The 20,096-nt window shown below is 41.4% G+C and overlaps 1 protein-coding gene across 1 annotated transcript in view; it reads left to right on the forward strand.

The window, feature by feature from the left end:
• Nucleotides 1-20,096, forward strand: part of ACE2 (angiotensin converting enzyme 2) — a 39,130-nt gene that overhangs the window by 17,712 nt on the left and 1,322 nt on the right. Inside the window, exons 9-18 of the mRNA XM_033107295.1 lie at nt 2,186-2,355; nt 4,933-5,159; nt 7,297-7,441; nt 9,682-9,780; nt 10,485-10,607; nt 11,018-11,190; nt 12,387-12,445; nt 14,892-14,992; nt 16,487-16,603; nt 18,495-18,689. Of these exons, the coding sequence (XP_032963186.1) occupies nt 2,186-2,355; nt 4,933-5,159; nt 7,297-7,441; nt 9,682-9,780; nt 10,485-10,607; nt 11,018-11,190; nt 12,387-12,445; nt 14,892-14,992; nt 16,487-16,603; nt 18,495-18,689 (1,409 nt within the window). The remainder of the gene's footprint in view (nt 1-2,185; nt 2,356-4,932; nt 5,160-7,296; nt 7,442-9,681; nt 9,781-10,484; nt 10,608-11,017; nt 11,191-12,386; nt 12,446-14,891; nt 14,993-16,486; nt 16,604-18,494; nt 18,690-20,096) is intronic.

The following is a 20,096-nucleotide window of genomic DNA, read 5'->3' on the forward strand; positions in this document are numbered from 1 at the left end:
CATTTCTTTTTACGGCATCCTTCTCTTTCTATCTTTCATACATGAAACCATGTAAATATGAGTAAAACAATTTCAAGCTAATTTAAACTTATTTCTTATGTAGCTTTCTTTTCATGGAAAAGTGGTTTACGATGTCAATAACATCAAGTACCTTGAATAACAGGTAAGGTATTGTTATTACTGAGAGATATTAAAAATGGAGATGGCCTCCTTTTCCATTAAGAAGTAAGATGTGAAATTATCAACTAGTTGGCATCACTCTTTCCAACGTTAGTCATTGCTAAATAATCAGTCAGTAATCTCTATAATAGTGAGAAAAAGGATATCATTAGAAGATTTTTGCATATTTAAAAATATTATTTTTAAAAATATTATGAGAATCTTTAAAATAAGTTTTAAACCACCTTTCTGTTACCGTCTTGGTATAGTTATTTAAATTCTTTGTGTTCCCTTCCATTGATGAAATCAACTATATACTTATATATAATTATGTAGTTTTATAAAAGTTACAAAGTTATAATTATATATATTTTATTCAGTAATGGTCTACATTTCTGGGTTGAATTCATAGTCATACTTCCATTGGCTATATAAAATTTCTTCAGATAGGTGCACCATAATTTATACTTTCGGCATTGCTGGACTTTTGCTTGTTAACAGTTTTAAATCTGAAAACAGCAATGCAATGAACATCTTCACATATGTAACATACTCCTCGGAAGGGTCCACAGCTGAATAAAAACATGAAGCTACAAGGGCCTCCAGCCTCCTGCCACTGTTCTAGCCCTGTTTTGTAGTTGAGGAGAAGCAGAGGCCCATCTTTATGTCGCCCTGTGGCCTATCTATAGTGCTTTTGCACCCACCAACACTTCTAATGTTATCTTTATAGAAAACCTATGAGACTATCAGGACAGGTATTGTGATAGTTCTATGTTGTAAGTGAGAAAACAAGCTCAGATGAGTGACTTGCCCAAAGTCACAAAGAGTTAGTGGTAACTAAGGATTGAACTCGAGACTCCTAATATTTCCAGTCTGGTTTTCTATTCATTTAGTCCTCATTCAACAGGTGTTAACTGTCTACACTGTTTTGTACTAGTATACATTCATTCTGCTTAAGATGCCATACTCGTTAATATCAATATTGCCCAACATTAAGCCTTTATAGGCCAAAAAAAAAAAAAAGTTATAGTGTCATATCCTGTTTCATATCTCCAGGGCTGACATAGGAGAAAAACCGGACTTGACTGGTCTTTGAGATCAGAGGAAGTTTTTCTGTGTCATTAAAAGTGATTCATGAAGTATCTGTCAATTATACAAACTTAGTTTGTCTGATGTGGACCTTATCTCCAAAGAAGTCTTAGTCAGCTCCAGGGACACTGGCTCCCAGAAGAGTTTGCTGGAAGACAGATACCAACGGCTTCCCGTCTCTGGTTGTAGAACATTCTGAAATTTCGATTCCCGTGCAGACTGTGAAGCCAAGGCCCAACTACCCATTGGCTACTGGGCCACATGTGGGCTTTTTTGGTTCCCAAACCCCATGACTTCATGTCCCCCTCGTATTGTTTGTGTCTTCCACGGAGCCTAATACCAGGGCTTTGCCCCTTGAAGAGCTCAACAATGATTGTTGGCTTGAGTTAAGCACTTTTTAGCAAAGAGGTCATTGTTGTTTATGAAATATAAAGAATAAAAACAAAAATATCACACATAATGTCACCCAGCCTGTTAATATTTTCATGCATTTCCTCATTAAGATTATACTATATAAGTGGTTTATATATTCTATTTTTCACTACTAATTTATTTAGATTTTCCATTCCACAAAGTCATCATTATTTATTTAACCATTCCAGTGGTTGTTTCCACTTTTTTCCATATTAAAAATCATTTTACATGTTGTACATCTTAAATTTACACACTGTTATATGTCAAATATATTTTAATTAAAACCAATAATAAACAAAAAATCATTTTACATGTAATTCTTTGACCTAATTTATGAGAATTTCCTAGGTTAGTTCTCTAGAGACAGGGTTACTGAGACAAAGAGTATAAGTATTTTGAAAACTATCCATACACGTCGCCAAATTGCCCAAATTGCCAGAAAGGTTATGCCTCTGTACATATCCAACAGAAAGAATGCTGCTATTTTAATGCTAGAATTAAATGCTGTTCTTTTTTCCCCCAGAACTGGGATGCAAAGAGGATATTCAAGGAGGCTGAGAAGTTCTTTGTGTCCATTGGCCTTCCTAATATGACTGAAGGATTCTGGAATAACTCCATGCTAACTGACCCAGGCGACGGCCGGAAAGTGGTCTGCCACCCCACAGCCTGGGACCTGGGGAAGGGTGACTTCAGGTAACTAGGCTGATACATTCACAGCTGATACTAAAATGGGAAACAATGGAGGCAGGGATGAGGATGAATTCGGATTCCTTCTCTGCTTCTCTGAGCACAGAGAGATGAATGAATTCTCTTTGAACAAAGGCTGGGAGTCCATGAGAGCACATCTGGGCTTTCCCAGGAAAAGGGGATTGTCAGAAAGCTCTAACCTGAAGCTTTAGACAGTTTGCCTCATTTGAAATAATATGTATACATGACAGTTGCATGGTCATGGGTATGGTGGTGCCTCCATTAGGAAAGTTTGGTGCTAAGATCTATGGCAGATGGATGTGTGAATCAGGCACGGATCCTCCCCTCCATGTTTCCCTGTGTAAATGAGACAGGACAGGTGAATAAATAAACTGGCATAAAAGAGAGAATGTTGTACATGTCATAAGAGAAACACAGAGAACACTCTAGGGGGAACTGGAAGAGAACCGACCACACCTGGAATAGTGGGTGGGAGCAGACAGGGCTTTCCAGGTGGCATTTGAATTGGACTTGAAAGACAAAGAAGGGTTTGGACAGACAGAGCTGGGAGGAAGACGCCGAGTTGGGAGAATAGCAGGATCAAATGCAGAGAGGCGGGACCTGGCATTGTGTCCTGGAGTCAGCAAGTTAGACTAGAATAAAGGGCATGTGTAGAAGGGTCTGTGTCATATAGCAGGATGAGCACCGGCTTTGGAATCCCAGGTATCACCTAATGACTAGGCAACCGTGGGCAAGGTATTTAATCTTCTTGGGTTACAGTTTCCTCATCTATAAAGTGGAATAGAAATTACAACGCTGCAGTTTTGTGAGTATCTTAGTGGGGTTCCCTAGCTTGAGATGGGGATTCTTGTACAAGTGCTGTGCTGAGGGAGAGCTCTCAGGCAAAGGGGAATGAGGGGAGCAGGAGGGGGCAGGGGAAAGGGTTAAGTGAGGATGTGATCTCTGCTGGAGACTTGCCGCAGCCTGATCTCACGTGGCTGTCTGGAGCGTGATTTGTACCACAGAGTTGGTCACACTGTGAGACAAGAGGAGTGGCCTTTTGTGCCCCCATGTGAGTCAGTCATTGTTTGTGGACTGCCTCATGGTGAGGGGGACATAATCTCCCGACTGAGGCAGTGAAGAAGGAAGCAGCCATTGGCCTTCAATGGCTGTGCCTCAGGCAACTGGGAGATGGGTGGATCTGCCTGGTAAAGCAGGTGTGGGCAGGGCCCCAACAACATCCACTAGGGTACAGGTTGGTAATCCTTTCCTGGAAATGGTCAGATAGTGAATACTTCAGCCTTGCTGGTCTCTGTTACAACTACTTAGCTCTTCCCCTGTGGCATGAAAGCAGCCCTAGATAATACAGAAATAAATGGGCGGGGCTGTGTGCCAATAAAGCTTTATTTGTCAAAACAGGTGCTCAGCAGCAGGGCAGTTTACTGACTCCAGTACTAGAGTGAGGCTTAAAAGTGAGTGTCTGTACTTTTCCGAGCACAGGATCTTACATACAGGAGACATTACATATATAGTAGCTATTCTTCTAATTGTTTCAAAAGAGAATGGAGAACAACCAAGTTAGAAAAGCTGGTCATGCTGGGATGTATAAAGGATGTTGAGTTTATTCTTAAGCAATGGGGAGCCCTTAAAGGGAATTTATCAGGGCGATGACATGGTCAGAGTGGTAGGAAGATTAATTTGGAAATTTACTGAAATATGGCCCTAGTATTTACCTGAATGACGTTACTTTAGCCAAGTTGAAAAGGACCACCACCTAACTGCCAAACACAACCCTTGTTTTGTTGGGCCACAGCAGCATTAGGTAACATTTACGAGCTGTCTTTGAAATGCTGTTTTTCACTGGCTTCTGCACTGTGACCGTCTTCTGGACTTCTTTCATTTCTCTCTCTGTCTGCTCTGAACCATCTTCCTCACCCCACTCTGTATGTATTGGGACCTCCTAGGGCTTTGTCTTTGGCCCTCTTTTTTCGCTATTCTATACCTGCTTCATAGCCCACCACGTGCACTCCCTGACTTACATGCTAATGATTCCCAAATGTCTATTTCTAACCCTTTCTACTACCTCTCTCTCCTGGCTATACCAGACTGCTACCAGTGTCCTAAATGCCACACTCTTCTCAACTGAACACCTCCAGGAATGCAACCTCTTGTCTCTCCCTGCCGTCCACCTGGCAAACTTCTGCGTGTCGATCAAGGTCCAGATTGCTCATTACATCCTCAGTTATGCCTTTCTTAGTGCGTCTAGGGGACTGTGCCTGCATTCACTCATTGTTATGTCCAAAGCCTGTCCACAGATCACATACAGAGTACTCGTCCCAGAGTTTTTGTAGTAGTAGACTCTGCTTATCTTTCTTCCTCTTAGTCTGTGGGCAGGAGAGCAGGATTCAGCCCTGCCCATCACTTTAATTGGGCACCTTCTATAGTTTCTAGGACATAAAGGGTAGGTCCTCCGAATCATTGGTGAATGAATTTTGGGAAGATGATCCATGCTACCAATATCTCATACAACTCTACTCTGATAATTCAATGAAATTCATTTTAATCTTGCCCATGTATGTGCAGGATCAAGATGTGCACAAAGGTGACAATGGAGGACTTCCTGACAGCCCATCATGAGATGGGACACATCCAGTATGACATGGCATATGCCTCACAACCATACCTGCTAAGAAATGGAGCTAATGAAGGGTTCCATGAAGCTGTTGGGGAAGTCATGTCACTTTCTGTAGCTACACCTAAACATTTGAAAACCATGGGTCTACTGTCATCTGATTTTCTTGAAGACAATGGTATGGACATTTTTTCATTGCTTGTTTTTGAGATTCTTTAGCCTGATGTGGGCAAAGGTATTTATGATCATGCATAGGGTATATTTAATTTTTGCCACATAAAGTATGAGGTATTTATGAGTAACTGGGAACTGCTACTGGTAAAAAATTTTTAAGTATTTATCATAACATACCAACTTGTGGTTTTGTATCTTTGAAAAGGGCATAAGGGCGGTAACTCTTTGAACTCTAAGAAACATCTCACAAAAGATTTAAAAAACGATGCTCAAACAGGCCCACAGAACTGAAATGGCTTATCCAAGGTCACTTAGCTAATTAGTCAGAGATCTGACTAGATCCCTCTGGTTCTAGGTAAAAACTTCCCACAGTGTTTGAGCTGGAACAGATTCTAAGAACCATTTCGCAGAGGAAGGAAACTGAAGACAAGAGAAGGAAAGTAACTAGCCCAGAGTCAAAAAGCAACGTGGCAGAACCAGAACTAGAGCCCTAATCGAAAGCTTTTCCCATCATATTATACAAAGTAAAGGGTAACTTGAGATTTAGGAAGGCTGAAAGAACGGGTAATGGAATATCAAGATTGGAAGGGACTGAAAGGTGCCGTTCATCCCGTGGAAGCATGAATTTGCCCCTGGAGCAGCCCCTCAGATCCATGCTGTTCTTTGGATGAGGCAGCCTGTCTCTTTTGGGATGGCTTGGACTTGATAGAACAGGACAAATGTTCACAAGATCCAGATTCTTTAGTGAGGATGCGGTGGCTTTTGATTCTCCCTCATAAAAGAGGGACACTTAGAGCCAAGTATGTTCTTTTCTTTCATGTATTTCTGTCCTCTCATTTTAGTTATTTGGGACATAAACATCAGCTCTGCTGGCTGGAAGGTTTGGTCAGTGAGGTCAAGGTCAAGAGCTTCATTCTTGTGTGGGCAATTCACTTTGCCTTGCTTTCTGGCCCAGACCTTGGTGATCTCTTGAGGGCCTGGGAGTGTGTCAGTGTAAAGCCATCATCATGTCTGAAAAGCTTACTGTAAGCAGACCCAGTGGGAAATAAATGAGTAGCAGCATCCTCCCATGAAGGGAGCAACAAAGGGAAGGGGCTTTGCAATAACCACACATTTTCTACTTTTAAAGTGTCATTCGGAAGTCAATTGACAGACAATTATGTGTTTTATCATTTTTTAAGAATATTCCCTGACAGCAGGCAAAGATGGTTGAATCACTAAGCCAGTAGTGAAGATGATTAAACCTCCGGTTTGAAACACTCCTCTTCTTTCCTGGGCTCTGCCCCTGATCGGTGAATGATGTTAAACAAAGAAGGCCCTTCATTCCTCCTCTCCCTCCCTCCCTCTCTCTCTCGCTTCCTTTCTTCTTCCAAATTTGTTTATTGAGCACAAACTGTGCAAGGCATATTTCTAGACACGAGAGATAGATTGGTATGCCAAGCAGATAATGTCCGCCCGCTTACATTTCCGTGAGCTTCATTTGTACACTGGAGTGAAGCCTACTGCCTTTTTACACCACTAATAAACGAGAAATGAAATAGCATAATTTGTTAAATCACTTTAAAATCAGGTAAGGAAGATGGCAGTACATTTAAAGTACGTTGTACGTCTGATTATCCAGTAGATGGTTTCCTCCGCGAAGACTCCTTTTTATTTGTTTGTTTTTTCCCTTTCTGTTTTCTTGGATTTTGGCCACATCTGCTTATTATCTGTTTATTTAACCATGACACAGAGGGCATCATACAGCATACATTGGGCTAGGTATACAGTCTTGAATGAAACATTACCAGTCATCGTCTTCATGGAATTTACAAGAATAAACAGTATGGCTGGGAAAGTAGATGAAATAGCCCTAATTAGCTCTGATACGAGCTACTTAAGAAAGGCAATTGAAACTAATGAAAAAAGTGAGGGTACTTTGGATTTATCTTCCCTGTTCTAGCGAAAGCTTCACTTTACTGTAAATGTCTTAACTGAGAAACTATATGTACATATTATGACGTCCGTTGTCAATATTTCTCATGTAATCATCCTTATACTAAGTATACCTTAAGGAATAGCTTGAGATTAGGAAATTACCCAACACAAACCTTCACTGTTATTCTCATCCTAACATTTATCCTTTTCCATTTTACTTTCAGAAACAGAAATAAACTTCCTATTCAAACAAGCACTGAATATTGTTGGAACTCTACCATTTACTTACATGTTAGAAAAGTGGAGGTGGATGGTCTTTAAGGGTGAAATTCCCAAAGAGGAGTGGATGAAAAAGTGGTGGGAGATGAAGTAAGTCGATGAATAAGCAATCAGTAAAATGTTTTCCCATGAGTTTGCTGTTCACTTAAAAGCGTTTGACTGGTAACTGGCTTGATAACACCCCTTTTGGGGTTGGTTTCCTTTCCCTGTCTCACTTCCTCACTCCTTTGCCAATGCTTCCCGGGATCATTTCCCAGGACCTTGTCTCAGGGTCTGCTTCTGGGAGAACCCCATCTAAGGACACTAGGATTGGGGTTCTCAGTGAATTCTTCACAGTCAGAATAACTGGGATTTCAATAGCTAAATTTTGAAATCAGGTGGTGTGGGGCTAAATACCAGGGGTGCCAAAAAAAGTGTATATACATGACTTGCATTCATCTTTTGTTATCGGTATATATTGAGTATTACAATTTTAATACAGTTTTTTCCTTTCTGAAAATGTGTATACATTTTTTTGGCATCCTCTGTATGTGAAAATGAGAGAGAAGTACATTAGGGTGGGAAATGCCATCAAAACACACACACACACACACACACACACACACACTCAGCTGCTTCCATTTAATTTTTTTAGTCTTTATTTGGGTGCCCTCTTCTCAGATAACATTTTTTTGGCTCTGCCCCACCCCACCCAAACGGGGTCAGGTGACACAACTTCTCACTCGGTGTCTTCTTAAGTGTTCAGTCACCTATTACACTGTGATATTATTTAGGACATGGTCCATTTACTCATTTTTGTTTGTTCTTTTATTCATTCTTTTAACCAAAAAATAGTGACTCCACCTTCTACGCAAAGCACTGGGGATCCAATGCTGATCTTTCAGGTGTTCTCCTTGATTTCAAAGAGCTTTAGTCTGCAGAGGAATGTGGAAAATGAAACCACTACAACATGCAATGTTGTGATGGGATGGAATGGGGATCCATGGGGACCCAAAGGGTGACCCGAAGCCCAATCTAGTGGGTCAGATGAGGAGAGGCGTCCAAGCTGAGCTCTGAGAAAGGTGTGGGAGTTAAGCAGGTGTGTGTAGAGGGGAACAGAGAAAATTCCAAGCTAGAGAGAGCCTGGCATGTTTGGGCAACAGGGAGTGATCTCTTTCAATGGTTTCAGCACTATGTTTTTGGGCACCGTGTCCCAAGCGCCTTGCACAGTGCCTGGCACGTGCGGGTATGAACTAAATGGGTTTTAGATGAAAGATTCTGAAAGAAGACAGGATGGCAGGATGGAAGGAAAGAGGGACGGAAAGAGGGAGAGAGGGAGGGAGGAAGGGAGGGAGGGAGGAAATGTTTTCCCCACCATCTATTAGACTCCTGTCAATTTTTTTTTGTTTTTCTTGTTTTTCTTTTTTGTCGTGAAGATTTACCAATGCAACATTGAGCCCCATATCTCTAAGTTTAAATCAGTGCCACTTTTCCAGCAAGATTCTCATTGTTAACATAAATCCTACTTGGGAGGAAGGAGGCAGCAGCATCTATAATAACTGTTTCTAGAATTTATGTATTATTGAAATTGTGTCTATAATGATCCCAAATGTATTATATTTAAAAAATGCCAAATACATGGTTTTCCTACCTTTTTTCTAAATGCATTACTTTTTGGTCACTTTCAGTTTATTTTTAAAGGTACCCTAATGGAAGCAGACCCTTAAGGTGGTTCATTAATGCACTAATTACTCTGTTCATTCAACAAATACACATGAAGTCTTTCCTTAGCATCACACACCATGTTTATATTGGAACTGTAGAGATGGCTGAGATACGGCACCCTGCCCTCTAGGAGCTCACGTCTCTGGGAGAAGAAGGCGCTGTATGTAAACAATTACAAAATGGAGAGAGAAATGACAAAGGAGGCCCAGCTAGAGAAAACTAAGGGAGCTGGAGGGCTTCGCTGTGCTGGCAGGAGGGTGCCTTGAGCTAACCTTGAAGAATAAGGAAGAGTTCAACTTGACAAAATTCTGTCTGCCAGGGGCACATCAGCTATGGTGCCAGACAGAAATTATTAGGACTTTTACTGTATGTTTTTGGCCATGAAATACACTTTATCAAATCAGAGTTTTGAAGGCACAGCTATTTTCCAATGGTATAGTCTGGCTGAATTAAAAAAGGAAGAGGTAACCACATAATGGGTTGTACTCTGTCATTTTTGGCACTGTTTCTATTACGTCTGACAACCTATTCCAGTATAAATACCATCTGTTGATGAAACTGCACCCAACTGTGCCTTCTCATGGTAAGTGATCCACAGCTAATGTTTCTTCTTTTTTCCCCCAAAGGCGAAAGATCGTCGGGGTGGTAGAACCTGTACCCCATGATGAAACGTACTGTGACCCAGCGTCTCTGTTCCATGTTGCTAATGATTACTCATTCATCCGGTAAATGACATTCTTCTTCTCACGGTTCAACCTGTAGGCTTTGTGGACAGCTGTGCTAATGGCAAAGAAACAGTGAAGTGATGACTGTAATTTCTCTTTCTGTCTCCACCCACCTCCCCCTAAAACCTCAAAATAGACCTCAAAAATTGTATATCAATTTCCATTAAATTTACCTCTCCATGATTTATTGGGTTAAATAAACATCAAGGAATTTATAGTATCCTTGGGAGAAAAACTAACAAGTATTTCTGTTTGTCTTCTTATTACTGGCAGAATTCAGAGTGATTGTAATGGAGAGAGTGTTTTTAACGTGAAGTCCAAACCCCTATGTTCTTCGCTGATTAGCCCCAGATCTTGAATTTGCTAAGCCTCAGTTTCTTTTTTGTAAAGAGGAAATAATATTAACTTGCCATAAGAATTGATTGACATCATGTAAATGGAAGAGCTATAAATCTGTAAAACACAATACAGATGTGAGCTAACATTTAACAAAATAGCACTGCATTTTTATCAGCTGATACAGAAATGCAGAAAGGTTATGGTGAGTCTGTAGGTTTCGTGTTCGGGTCTTTCTGGACAAAGAGGTTTGACTAGTATCTTTTTGGTTACTAGGACCTCAGAATTTAAATAAATGCCCCAATCTATGACTGTACCACAGTAACTAAACGTGGGCCTGCTTTTTTGTTTCTTCGTGTCTTTTACAGTTATTACACAAGGACCATTTTTGAATTCCAGTTTCATGAAGCCCTTTGTCGAATAGCTAAACACGATGGTCCCCTGCACAAATGTGATATCTCCAATTCCACTGACGCAGGGGAGAAGCTGCAGTAAGAAATGTTTCAAAATGTTGAACCTCTCCTACTATCCAAAATTACTCATTTCCATGCCTGGGTTTAAATTTGATTTCTTTGTTCTAAAAAGAAAATTGTTGTCCTCAAAATGCCCTCATCTACCAATTAAATGTTTCTCTTCTGGTCACAGAGAAAGCTAGATCATGTGATGGCTGGAAAGGCTACCTCCTTTCTCCATGTCATAACTACAGCGTTCCCTTTGTAGTACTTGGAAGGGAGGAGAGCTTGAAGGATGTATACATCTGTTAAGACACCTTATTTTCGCATCTGCTAGGAGCAAACTTAGACAAGCCAAAGAGGAGAAACCATAGATCATACATGTGAATATGTGTACATCCGGAATCCCTCAAAAGACCCTGAACCCACCCTCCCCTTTTTTCATGTAGCCAGATGTTGAGCGTTGGAAAATCACAACCCTGGACCTCCGTACTGAAAGATTTTGTAGGCTCAAAGAACATGGATGTAGGCCCACTGCTCAGATACTTCGAGCCCTTGTATACCTGGCTGACGGAGCAGAACAGGAAGTCTTTTGTGGGATGGAACACTGACTGGAGTCCATGTGAGTTCATCAAGTTGACACATTTCAAATGGCTCCCTTTCTTCTTCCCCGGGTCTTCTCTGGCCCAGGTCTCCTGGGGCTCTGACACAGCAAGGTATGTTTTCCCTCTTCTCTCAACTGCCATTTTAGTGGGGAGGAAACGTATTATTTCTTGAGTACCTACTATGTACCAGTGAGAAATCTCTCTCTCTCTCTCTCTCTCTGCAATCCCCATATTTAAAACAAAAGAATATATATAACAGTCCCCAACTCGCTGTCCTCGAATCCTGCTCCTCAAAGACAAACCCTTCAACAACCTTCATGCTATTGTCTCTTCTTTCTGGCAGTTACTTTCATATTTCTAAACAATTTGTATATATTGTGATTTCTTTATTGGTCAGTTTTAGATATGCACTTCTGCCTATTCTTCCCCTTCCCTTCTCATTCTCCCAAAAAGCTTTATAATGACTTTTAGTAAAGAAATTATCATTATTTACATCACTATGTCTGCAGAGCTGAGTAATGTAGTATTTTATATCCTTTCTTATGTGGCTTTTTGTTTGTCCTGGAGTTTCTACTCCCCCATTTATCTTTCATGCCTGATTTGCTATCTGCAGTGCATTCATCTTTTCCAACTATTCCAGTATATCTATTCTTTTCAATCTTATTTTTCCTAGACTTTCCTCTTGGAGTCTTATTTCCTTTTGTCTCAATCTGGACCACAGTTTTCATCCTAAGCAGCATCCCTTTGCTGCTTTCCTGCATTGAATCCTCTGCTTCCCAGTTTCCATGTCTTCTTCCTGGATGTATTCTTGTTTTGGTGAAGCACAACCTCCAAGTAACTTTCTATGCAAGAGCATATGGGGTAGGAGGATTAACTGTTCCCCAAAGTGGCTTTAACCATACTTGACTTTCATCCCCCTTGTTTTCAGTCCAGTATCTTCTTCCCACCCCCAGATGTGCCTTAATCCCAAGCTTGTATGGGATTTTGGGACTTTTGAGTTCTACACTGCCTCGGTGTACTCAGTAGGCCATGGCTTCCTCACCCTTGAGAAAGCACTTAGCACTCCTCCATTACTTCTCATTTTCCAAGAGTGTCTTTATGTCTTTTAAAAAATTCCTTTCGTATCGGTTTAGTGGGATCTTGGGAGGGGAAGGAAATAAACACACACGGTCGATCTGGCATCTGTAATAGCCTGTGATTTCTCTTTAATCAGATGCTGACCAAAGCATTAAAGTGAGGATAAGCCTAAAATCCGCTCTTGGAGAAAAAGCCGTGAGTATTCCGGACAGTGCATCCATGACTTTTTAGTGCCCTCCCTTAAATAGAACACAACAAGCCCATTCCAGAATGGTCTAAATGATGAGAGGCCACGTGGTTCTCCTAAGAACAAGTCCCAGATTCTGGCCTTCTGCTCTTTTACCGCCCCCCACCCCAGTAACACATTCCTTATTGGATTGGCTATATCTACTTATTCTTTGTTACCAAGAAGGTGTTAAGAAGAATGAGAAAACATCCAATCTTAATTAACAACGACCCACCCTTCCAATTTACTCTTATCATCTTTAGTTATACTCAAGGAAGAGAACATGGTTATGTTTTGAGAGATGGTTTGTTTTTAGAAGTAGTGTAGGGAGCTTTACTTTGTTTCGTTTAGTCAATCGATATCGTGGAAGCTTGTTAAAAATGCAGACTCTTAGGCCCCGGCCCTGGTCCTTCTTAATCAGAATCTGCATTTGCACAAGCCTCCAGGTCATTTGTATACACAACAAAGACTGGGATGCTCTGACTCAAAACACTGTTTCTCAGACCTGGCTGCACATTGGAGTCACGTGGGATGTTTTAAAACTGTTAATGCTTGAGTCCCATTCCCAGAGATTCTGACTTAATCGCTCTGGGGTGTGGCATCAAGAGTTGGATGTCAGAGTTTTAAAGCTCCCCAGGTGATTTTAATTTCAACCAAGTTTGAGAACCACTGATGTAGAGATGCATTTTGGGATGATAAAATGTTTTACAGAAAATCATATCACTCACACCTTCATGTGAATTACATTAATCAGCTAATGCCTTCTCCTAAACACCTGTTTCTGGTTATCCAGTCTGAAGAAGTAGTGGCTTTGGCTGGGAAAGAGGAAAGGGTTGTCCCAGGCAGATGGGGATCGAAGGCCTGGGTGAGGACCTAGCACCCTGAAGGCCTTGCAGGATTGAAAGACAATCTGGGACTAGTGGATAAAACAGTCCAAGTGCTAGAGTAAATTGTTACTTGCACTGGAAAGATCCAAAGATTGCATGTCTATCCCCTTCCTTTCCTGGGAAGTTAAATATTGTCCAAAGCTCCACAGTACCTGTAGTGTAATTTCACAGATGAGTAAGACATCTGAATATAAATAACGTAGTAGGACTCAAAAATGAACATTTAAGAAAGAAATAATAAAAATGGACGTGAATCACTTCCCAAACCCTAAAAATTCAACTTACTGTTTCTTAACAATCATTGAGTGTCTGTGGGAGTATTTCTCTTTCTGTCATGTTTTTATTAGCTCTCCCTTGGCCTAATAAATTTTAATCACTTCAAAGTATCCAGCAGATTGGGTTCCCTTTCAATTATCTTCTTTTTATTTTGACATCTGTGCCATGTGTTCCTTCCGTGCAATGAGGAATTGGTAAATACTCCTCAGAGGGTTTGATGGTGTAACATTCTGAGGCCGATGTACTGAGTAAAAGACTCCTTTGATGAGACCAGAACCCTATTTCTAGCACACCTGCTACACATCAGAGCCAGAATGTCTGTCCAGTTCAAGCTATTTCATGGCTGTCTCCACCTGGATCTTTTGAGAGAACTCAACCTTTATTTATTTTTTTAATATAGAAATAGTAACCAGAATATTATTAGTAGTGATATTAATAATATTATTACTATTAGAGCAACTTTTTCTCAAACCTGAGTGATATCAAGCTGTAGTTAATGTAACAATTCCTTTGAGAAATCTTGTAATTGTTTTTCCTGAAAGGTCAAGGACAGATGCAAACTTTGTGCCATTCTTTGATCTCTACTGCTATCTACTGGAGGAAAGAGTGAATGCTTGTTTTTTTCTTTTAACAAGTTTTTCATAGACTATGCAAATGCATAAGCCATTTGTTTAGCATTGGAAAACAAGAACAAACAAATTGTCTTGTTGTTTACAGTTATTTTTTCCTTTATGTAATTTTTATGTAATTTTTTCCTAATGTAAAAGTTTCTTTATCTTTTACATTATACATATCTGAGAACTTACTATAAAAATAGTAAAAACTCTGCATATTTGTCTACAGTATATGGACATTTTAACCAAAATCCATGACTTGCGTGACTCCCCTCTATAAACACCCTGCCCTCAGGGTGTAAAAGAATCAGTGAACCCAGTGGTTCTTAAAGCGTAGTTGCCTGACAAGCAGCATCAGTACCAACTGGGAGCTTGTTAGAAATGCACATTCTTATGTCATATCCTAGACCTTCTGAATTAGAAACTCTGAGGGTGGGACCCACTATTCATTGGTTGAACAAGGCCTCCAGGCGATACTTGATACACACTCAAGTTGGATGTCACTGACTTATTGAATAGCAAGAATCTTCGGAATATTAGAAAAATTTTAAAAATGCTTGTAGACTACAATAAAACTTGTAGGGTTTGCATGTATCCTGTGATCCCTACTGAGCAGTGTTTTTCTTTTGAATTTTCAGTATGAATGGAATAACAATGAAATGTACTTATTCCGGTCATCTGTTGCGTATGCCATGAGAGAGTATTTTTTAAAAACCAAAAACCAGACAATTCTTTTTGGGTGAGTTGATTTACTGTGCTCTCAAGTTATTTCTATCAGAACTTCCCTTATTCTTGGGTCTGATAAGATATTATGCTTAACCTTTTATTCAAGTGAAATTAAGAAAAATTTGGATCATTGTATTTAGGGATGATTGTGGCTTATTTGCCTTGTAGATTGCAAAGAGCATTTTTCTTATTATATGCCCTTTCCCTTCCCCTCCCCTCCTCTCTCCTTTTTCCTCCTCCCTTCCCTCCCCCAAATACTCTCATGCACCCTCAGCACTGAAAGAAAAAGGCAGAAAACTTCGCCTTCATTGGGACTGTGTTCTAATGTGTATGTTTTACTTGTGAGTGTGTGTGTGTTACAGACAATCAAGAAAATATGTAAGTGAAATATAGTAGAATTAGATGGTTATAAGCGCTAGGGAGAAAAATACAACAGGAAAGGGGCTGGGGAGTGCTGGTGCATGTGTGTATATAGACTTCAGTTTTCACTAAAATGGTCAGAAAAGGCCTCATTAATATTTGAAGCAAGAGACAAGAGCCAGAGGGGGGTTATCACTGTGTGAGGGATAGAAATGATAAATGTCTAACTATTACATTGTTTTATACACCTGAAACTAATTAAAAAAAAGAAAGAATTTTCCAAGATTGAAAAAAAATTAAAAAATAAATATAGATAAGTAAAAAATAAAAGCGAGAGGGAGCCAGTAATGCCGACCATAGGGGGAAATGTTTCAGTCCGGGCAAATAGCAGATGGAAAGATCCTGAGGAATGACGATCCTTCAGCAGCAAGGCCTGCGTGGCTGGAGCAGAGAGAGCTAATAGAAGACAAGTAGGAAGTACTGTGGTTAAGGAGGTACTGTGGTTAGGGCGGTACTGGGGTGTGGGTGGGAAGGGGAGAAGAAAGTCCACGTGGGCCTCACAAGCCGTTCTAAGGACTTTGGCTTTTGTTCTGAGTGAGAAGGGCTTTGAGCTACATGATCTGCCTTAGGTTTTCCTGGGATCACCCTGGCAGCTGTGAGAGCACAGTCTTGTCACGTTGTACTATGATCCCCACTCCTCCCCCTCACCCGTGGGTGTAACGTGACACCTCTGTTGGGCGGGGTAGTGTTGGAGGATGTGAATTCCCCACTTCTGTCCATGTTACCAAGCCTCTGCTGCTCACCAGGTTGTTTGTCACAATCCTGGGTCACCAGTGCTTTCTCGCTGATTCCTCTGGTGTTTTCAGTTTGAAATTTTTCTATCATCGAAAACAAATGTGGTTCTTATATGGTGGCAGAAGAGATAATGCCAAGACTTGCGGTCACACCTTACGGAGTTGAGTTCATGTGCTTTGGGCAGTGTTAAGCTTTTGGACAATTGCATTCTTCAGTCGTTGCCCTGCCCCATATCTCCTACTTCGCCCTGTGACCCTCCCCCTAATCTCCTTTTCACCAGCAGCAGAAGTCTTCATTCTCTTTATTGCGTCCTTGCTTTACAAAGGAAGATGTTTCTCTTGTTTGTCCACAGGGAGGAAGATGTTTGGGTGAGTAATTTGAAGCCAAGAATCTCCTTCAACTTCTATGTCACTTCACCTAGAAATTTGTCTGACATCATTCCTAGACCGGAAGTTGAAGGGGCCATCAGGTGATCTTTTACTTTCAAACTATATAAGGCTGAGGGGTTAACAAATGCAATAATAACAATAACTACTAATAAGTGTGGTCTTACTGTGTGCCAGGCACTGGTCTGAGTCATTTACATGTTTTACTTCATCACAAAATCATGGGTTTTAATTCCAGGAGAATGTCATAGCAACGGCATTGTCTTGATTTGGGTTCCTTCCGATGCAGGCCCTTAGACAGCATTTGAGTGTGTAAGTGGTTTATTTGGGAGGTGATCTCAAGAAGCACTGACAGGGAAATGTGGACAGGAGACAGACAATGGAAGAACGATAATGCATGACCTGTTATTGAGCAAGTTATCCTTGCTCCATAGAGCTTCATTCTGCTGAGAGTTCTGGGAGACTGTGTAGAATATGCCCCTGAACTGTCCCAGCAGAGCTGGGGTATTTATTCACCACCTCCCATCACTCTTTGGCTGAGAACTGCTTCCAGGGGACGTGAATCCCCCAGCATTTTGGGCCCACAGGCAGGGCAGACTCTTGTGACCCGAGAATGCGCTCCAGCAGAGGCAGCAGGTACTGGCTGAAGAAAGTCTGGCTAGCACTCATGGGAGCTGTTTCAGTGCAGAAGGGACATGGGCAGGTATTGATGGCCTTCATTTGCTAGGGGACTTTGATGTAGGATTCATTTAACTAACCCAAGTCTGAAACAAAGTAGGCAAGAATAGGTTTCCTTAGACATTGGGGAGCCTCCACATTAGGAGAGGGACGTGCTGTGCACAGTGAGTGTTTAGAAGCAACAACCCGTCCATTTGCCTCAGCCGTTTCCCAAAACAACAAAAGTAAAGAATGGGTAGATGTAGCTGGTTCCCCTTGTGTTAAAAAGCTTAGGATCCCCACTTCTGTGGGGGAAGCTCACTAGGTGGCCCCCTTGAGCCACTCTTCATCTTTGGAAGCAGAACTAAAATGTGCTGGGCTGTGTGTGTGTCTAGAAAATCTGACTTAGTTGGGATGTCCAACCCAGCCACGCCCAGAGACTCACTGACTTCCTCCAAATGACTTGTCTCTGTTTGGGGGAAGAGTGCCAGCTGAGATCATCATGAAAGAGCCCGGCCCTCCTGCACGCTGCAGGGGACCTCAAATTTCCTGTTTCCAGAATGACTTGAGACACTTCCAGGCTGAGGTTGCCAAGGGTTACATGACTAATTCTGCTTTGACCTCTCTACCTCCCTGGGTGGGCTCTAACCGCCTGCCCTGCATTTTGCCCAAGGGTAGGAGGGTGGGATGCCAGACACTTTGGTTTTCCATCCGGAATATTCTCCATTTTGCTATTTTTTGTTTTGTTTTAAAAATAATCTCCATCCTTTCTTTCTCTATAAAATTCAGCCATGTCCCATCCTAGTGCTGGATAAATTGGCAAAGGCCGCTTTCCTGTGTTCGTCCCAGTGCTGCCTCCAAAGGTCGACCCCTTTTAGTTGGAAAATACAGCTGGGTATAGGACCCGATTCATTGGTAGAAGAGGTGTGCCCATTGTCCTCTGCCATTATTTCATATAAAGTCATTGTAGACAGACTCTGACAGAAGGGAAGTTCTTGCCAAATATGCTAACTTTGCCTTTGCAACACAATCGTCACAAATGAACAAGTGCCAGCCATTTGCATGTTTCCATACTTGCAACCCACTTTCTAGTGAAGCTGTTGCCAAGCCTAATCCAGGTTGCAAGTTGTGAAAGGTGCATCATTGACAAAACTCCTATCTTGCATTGGACCTGATTTCATTGTTATGTAAGGAGTACATTCTTAGGATAAGCCCTATCAGAGCCTTTCAGGAGCAATGATGTATAGAGTAAATAATTTCCCGCCATTTTATTTGGCCTAAGTGTCCCTTTTGCCTGTGTTTTGCTTTTGGGAATAGGATGTCTCGGAGCCGTATCAATGATGCTTTCCGCCTGGATGACAACAGCCTGGAGTTTCTGGGTATTCAGCCGACACTGGGACCCCCTTACCAGCCACCTGTCACCATATGGTTGATTGTTTTCGGGGTTGTGATGGCAGTGGTAGTGGTTGGGATTGTTGTGCTCATCATCACCGGAATCAGAGACCGAAGGAAGTAAGTGGTCGTTCCTAGACTTGGCTGTCCTAAAACAAAGGTGTAGGGAAAACCAGCTGGAAAACGTGCAGTAAGTGGCAGGTTGTACAGAACATTTCCTCAGTACTTCCCCGTCTAGCCCTCCCACACAGTAGGTGTCCGGCCTGGAGTTTACTGGCCTGCCCGTGCTGCTAATCTCCATCCTGGCCCCACATCGTTGCCCTACTGCCAAAAGGCACTGCAAACTCGGCAGCGGGCGGGCTCGGAGGATGATTCTTACTGATGCGTCCTCCCAGGTCTAGGCATGACCCTAGACACTGGGCTGGGGATGGGTTTGAACTGTGAAACCGTTGAAGAGTGAGCTCTGAGGTTTGCTTCAGACTGCTACTCTGTAATCATCTTCATTCCTCTGTGGGTATCTCAGGCTCCCTATCGTCCCCTTAGTTCAGGGGTCAGGCACCCTCTAATTTGTTCTTGAGTTGAAGATCCAAGTTCCCTGAGGATTTAAATCAGTAGAGGCCTGGTTTATAGTCTTGTTCTGCCACTAGATATTTTTTCCTGATCTTGAGAAATCATTCCCTTTCGTTGGGCTTATGTAACTGAGGTTAATAATATGTTATAACACAGAACAAAACTCTATGCACACACTTTAGGTTGTTTAAACATGTTCTTGCTGGAATGTTTACATGCACTAGTCTATTTTGCTCAATTTTCTTCACTATAGAGATTTTCAGTTCCCCAAAGTAGCTTCATTTTTACAATTAGGTATTGAATAGAATACATCCATATGGTTAAAAATTTTTAAATGCAAAAGGATACATAGAGTCTCCCTGTCACTCTTTGCTTCCAAGTTGTCTTCCCAAAGCCAACCAAAATGATCAGTTTCTGGGAGACCTATGGAAACAGAACCTTTATTTCAGTAAGCCCCCCGTCCCCAGGTGATTCACAGGCACATTACAGTATGAGAAGCACTCGTCTACATACTAAAAATTTGCACATGAGATACTATTCCAAAGTGAATTCATTCAATTATTTGGGGATACCTCCATCATTCCACACACTATGTCAATAGATGGTACACAGAAAAATAAGACCAGCTACTCAGCTCAGTACTTTCATACATGAATGTTCTCAGCAAACCTATGATGTAAATATCTTCCTGTATATGTAAAACTGAGATTCAGAGAGGCCAAGTAACATTCTCAAGTTTACACAGCTAATGAGTAACAGATTGGGATATACACCCAGTTTCCAAAGCTGGTTGTTGTGTACTACAAAGCTGTCCTTCACTGATCTTTATACTTTGGAAGTTGCTAATTTAGTAGGGGAGCTCTTTACAATGAGGCGATTGGCTAAATGACCACTGAGTTCTTAAAAACAATAATAATGGTTAATATTTACTGAAGATTATATGCCAAGTACTGCTCT

This window comes from Rhinolophus ferrumequinum, chromosome X (genome assembly GCF_004115265.2).
Source record: "Rhinolophus ferrumequinum isolate MPI-CBG mRhiFer1 chromosome X, mRhiFer1_v1.p, whole genome shotgun sequence".
Lineage (NCBI taxonomy): Eukaryota > Metazoa > Chordata > Mammalia > Chiroptera > Rhinolophidae > Rhinolophus > Rhinolophus ferrumequinum.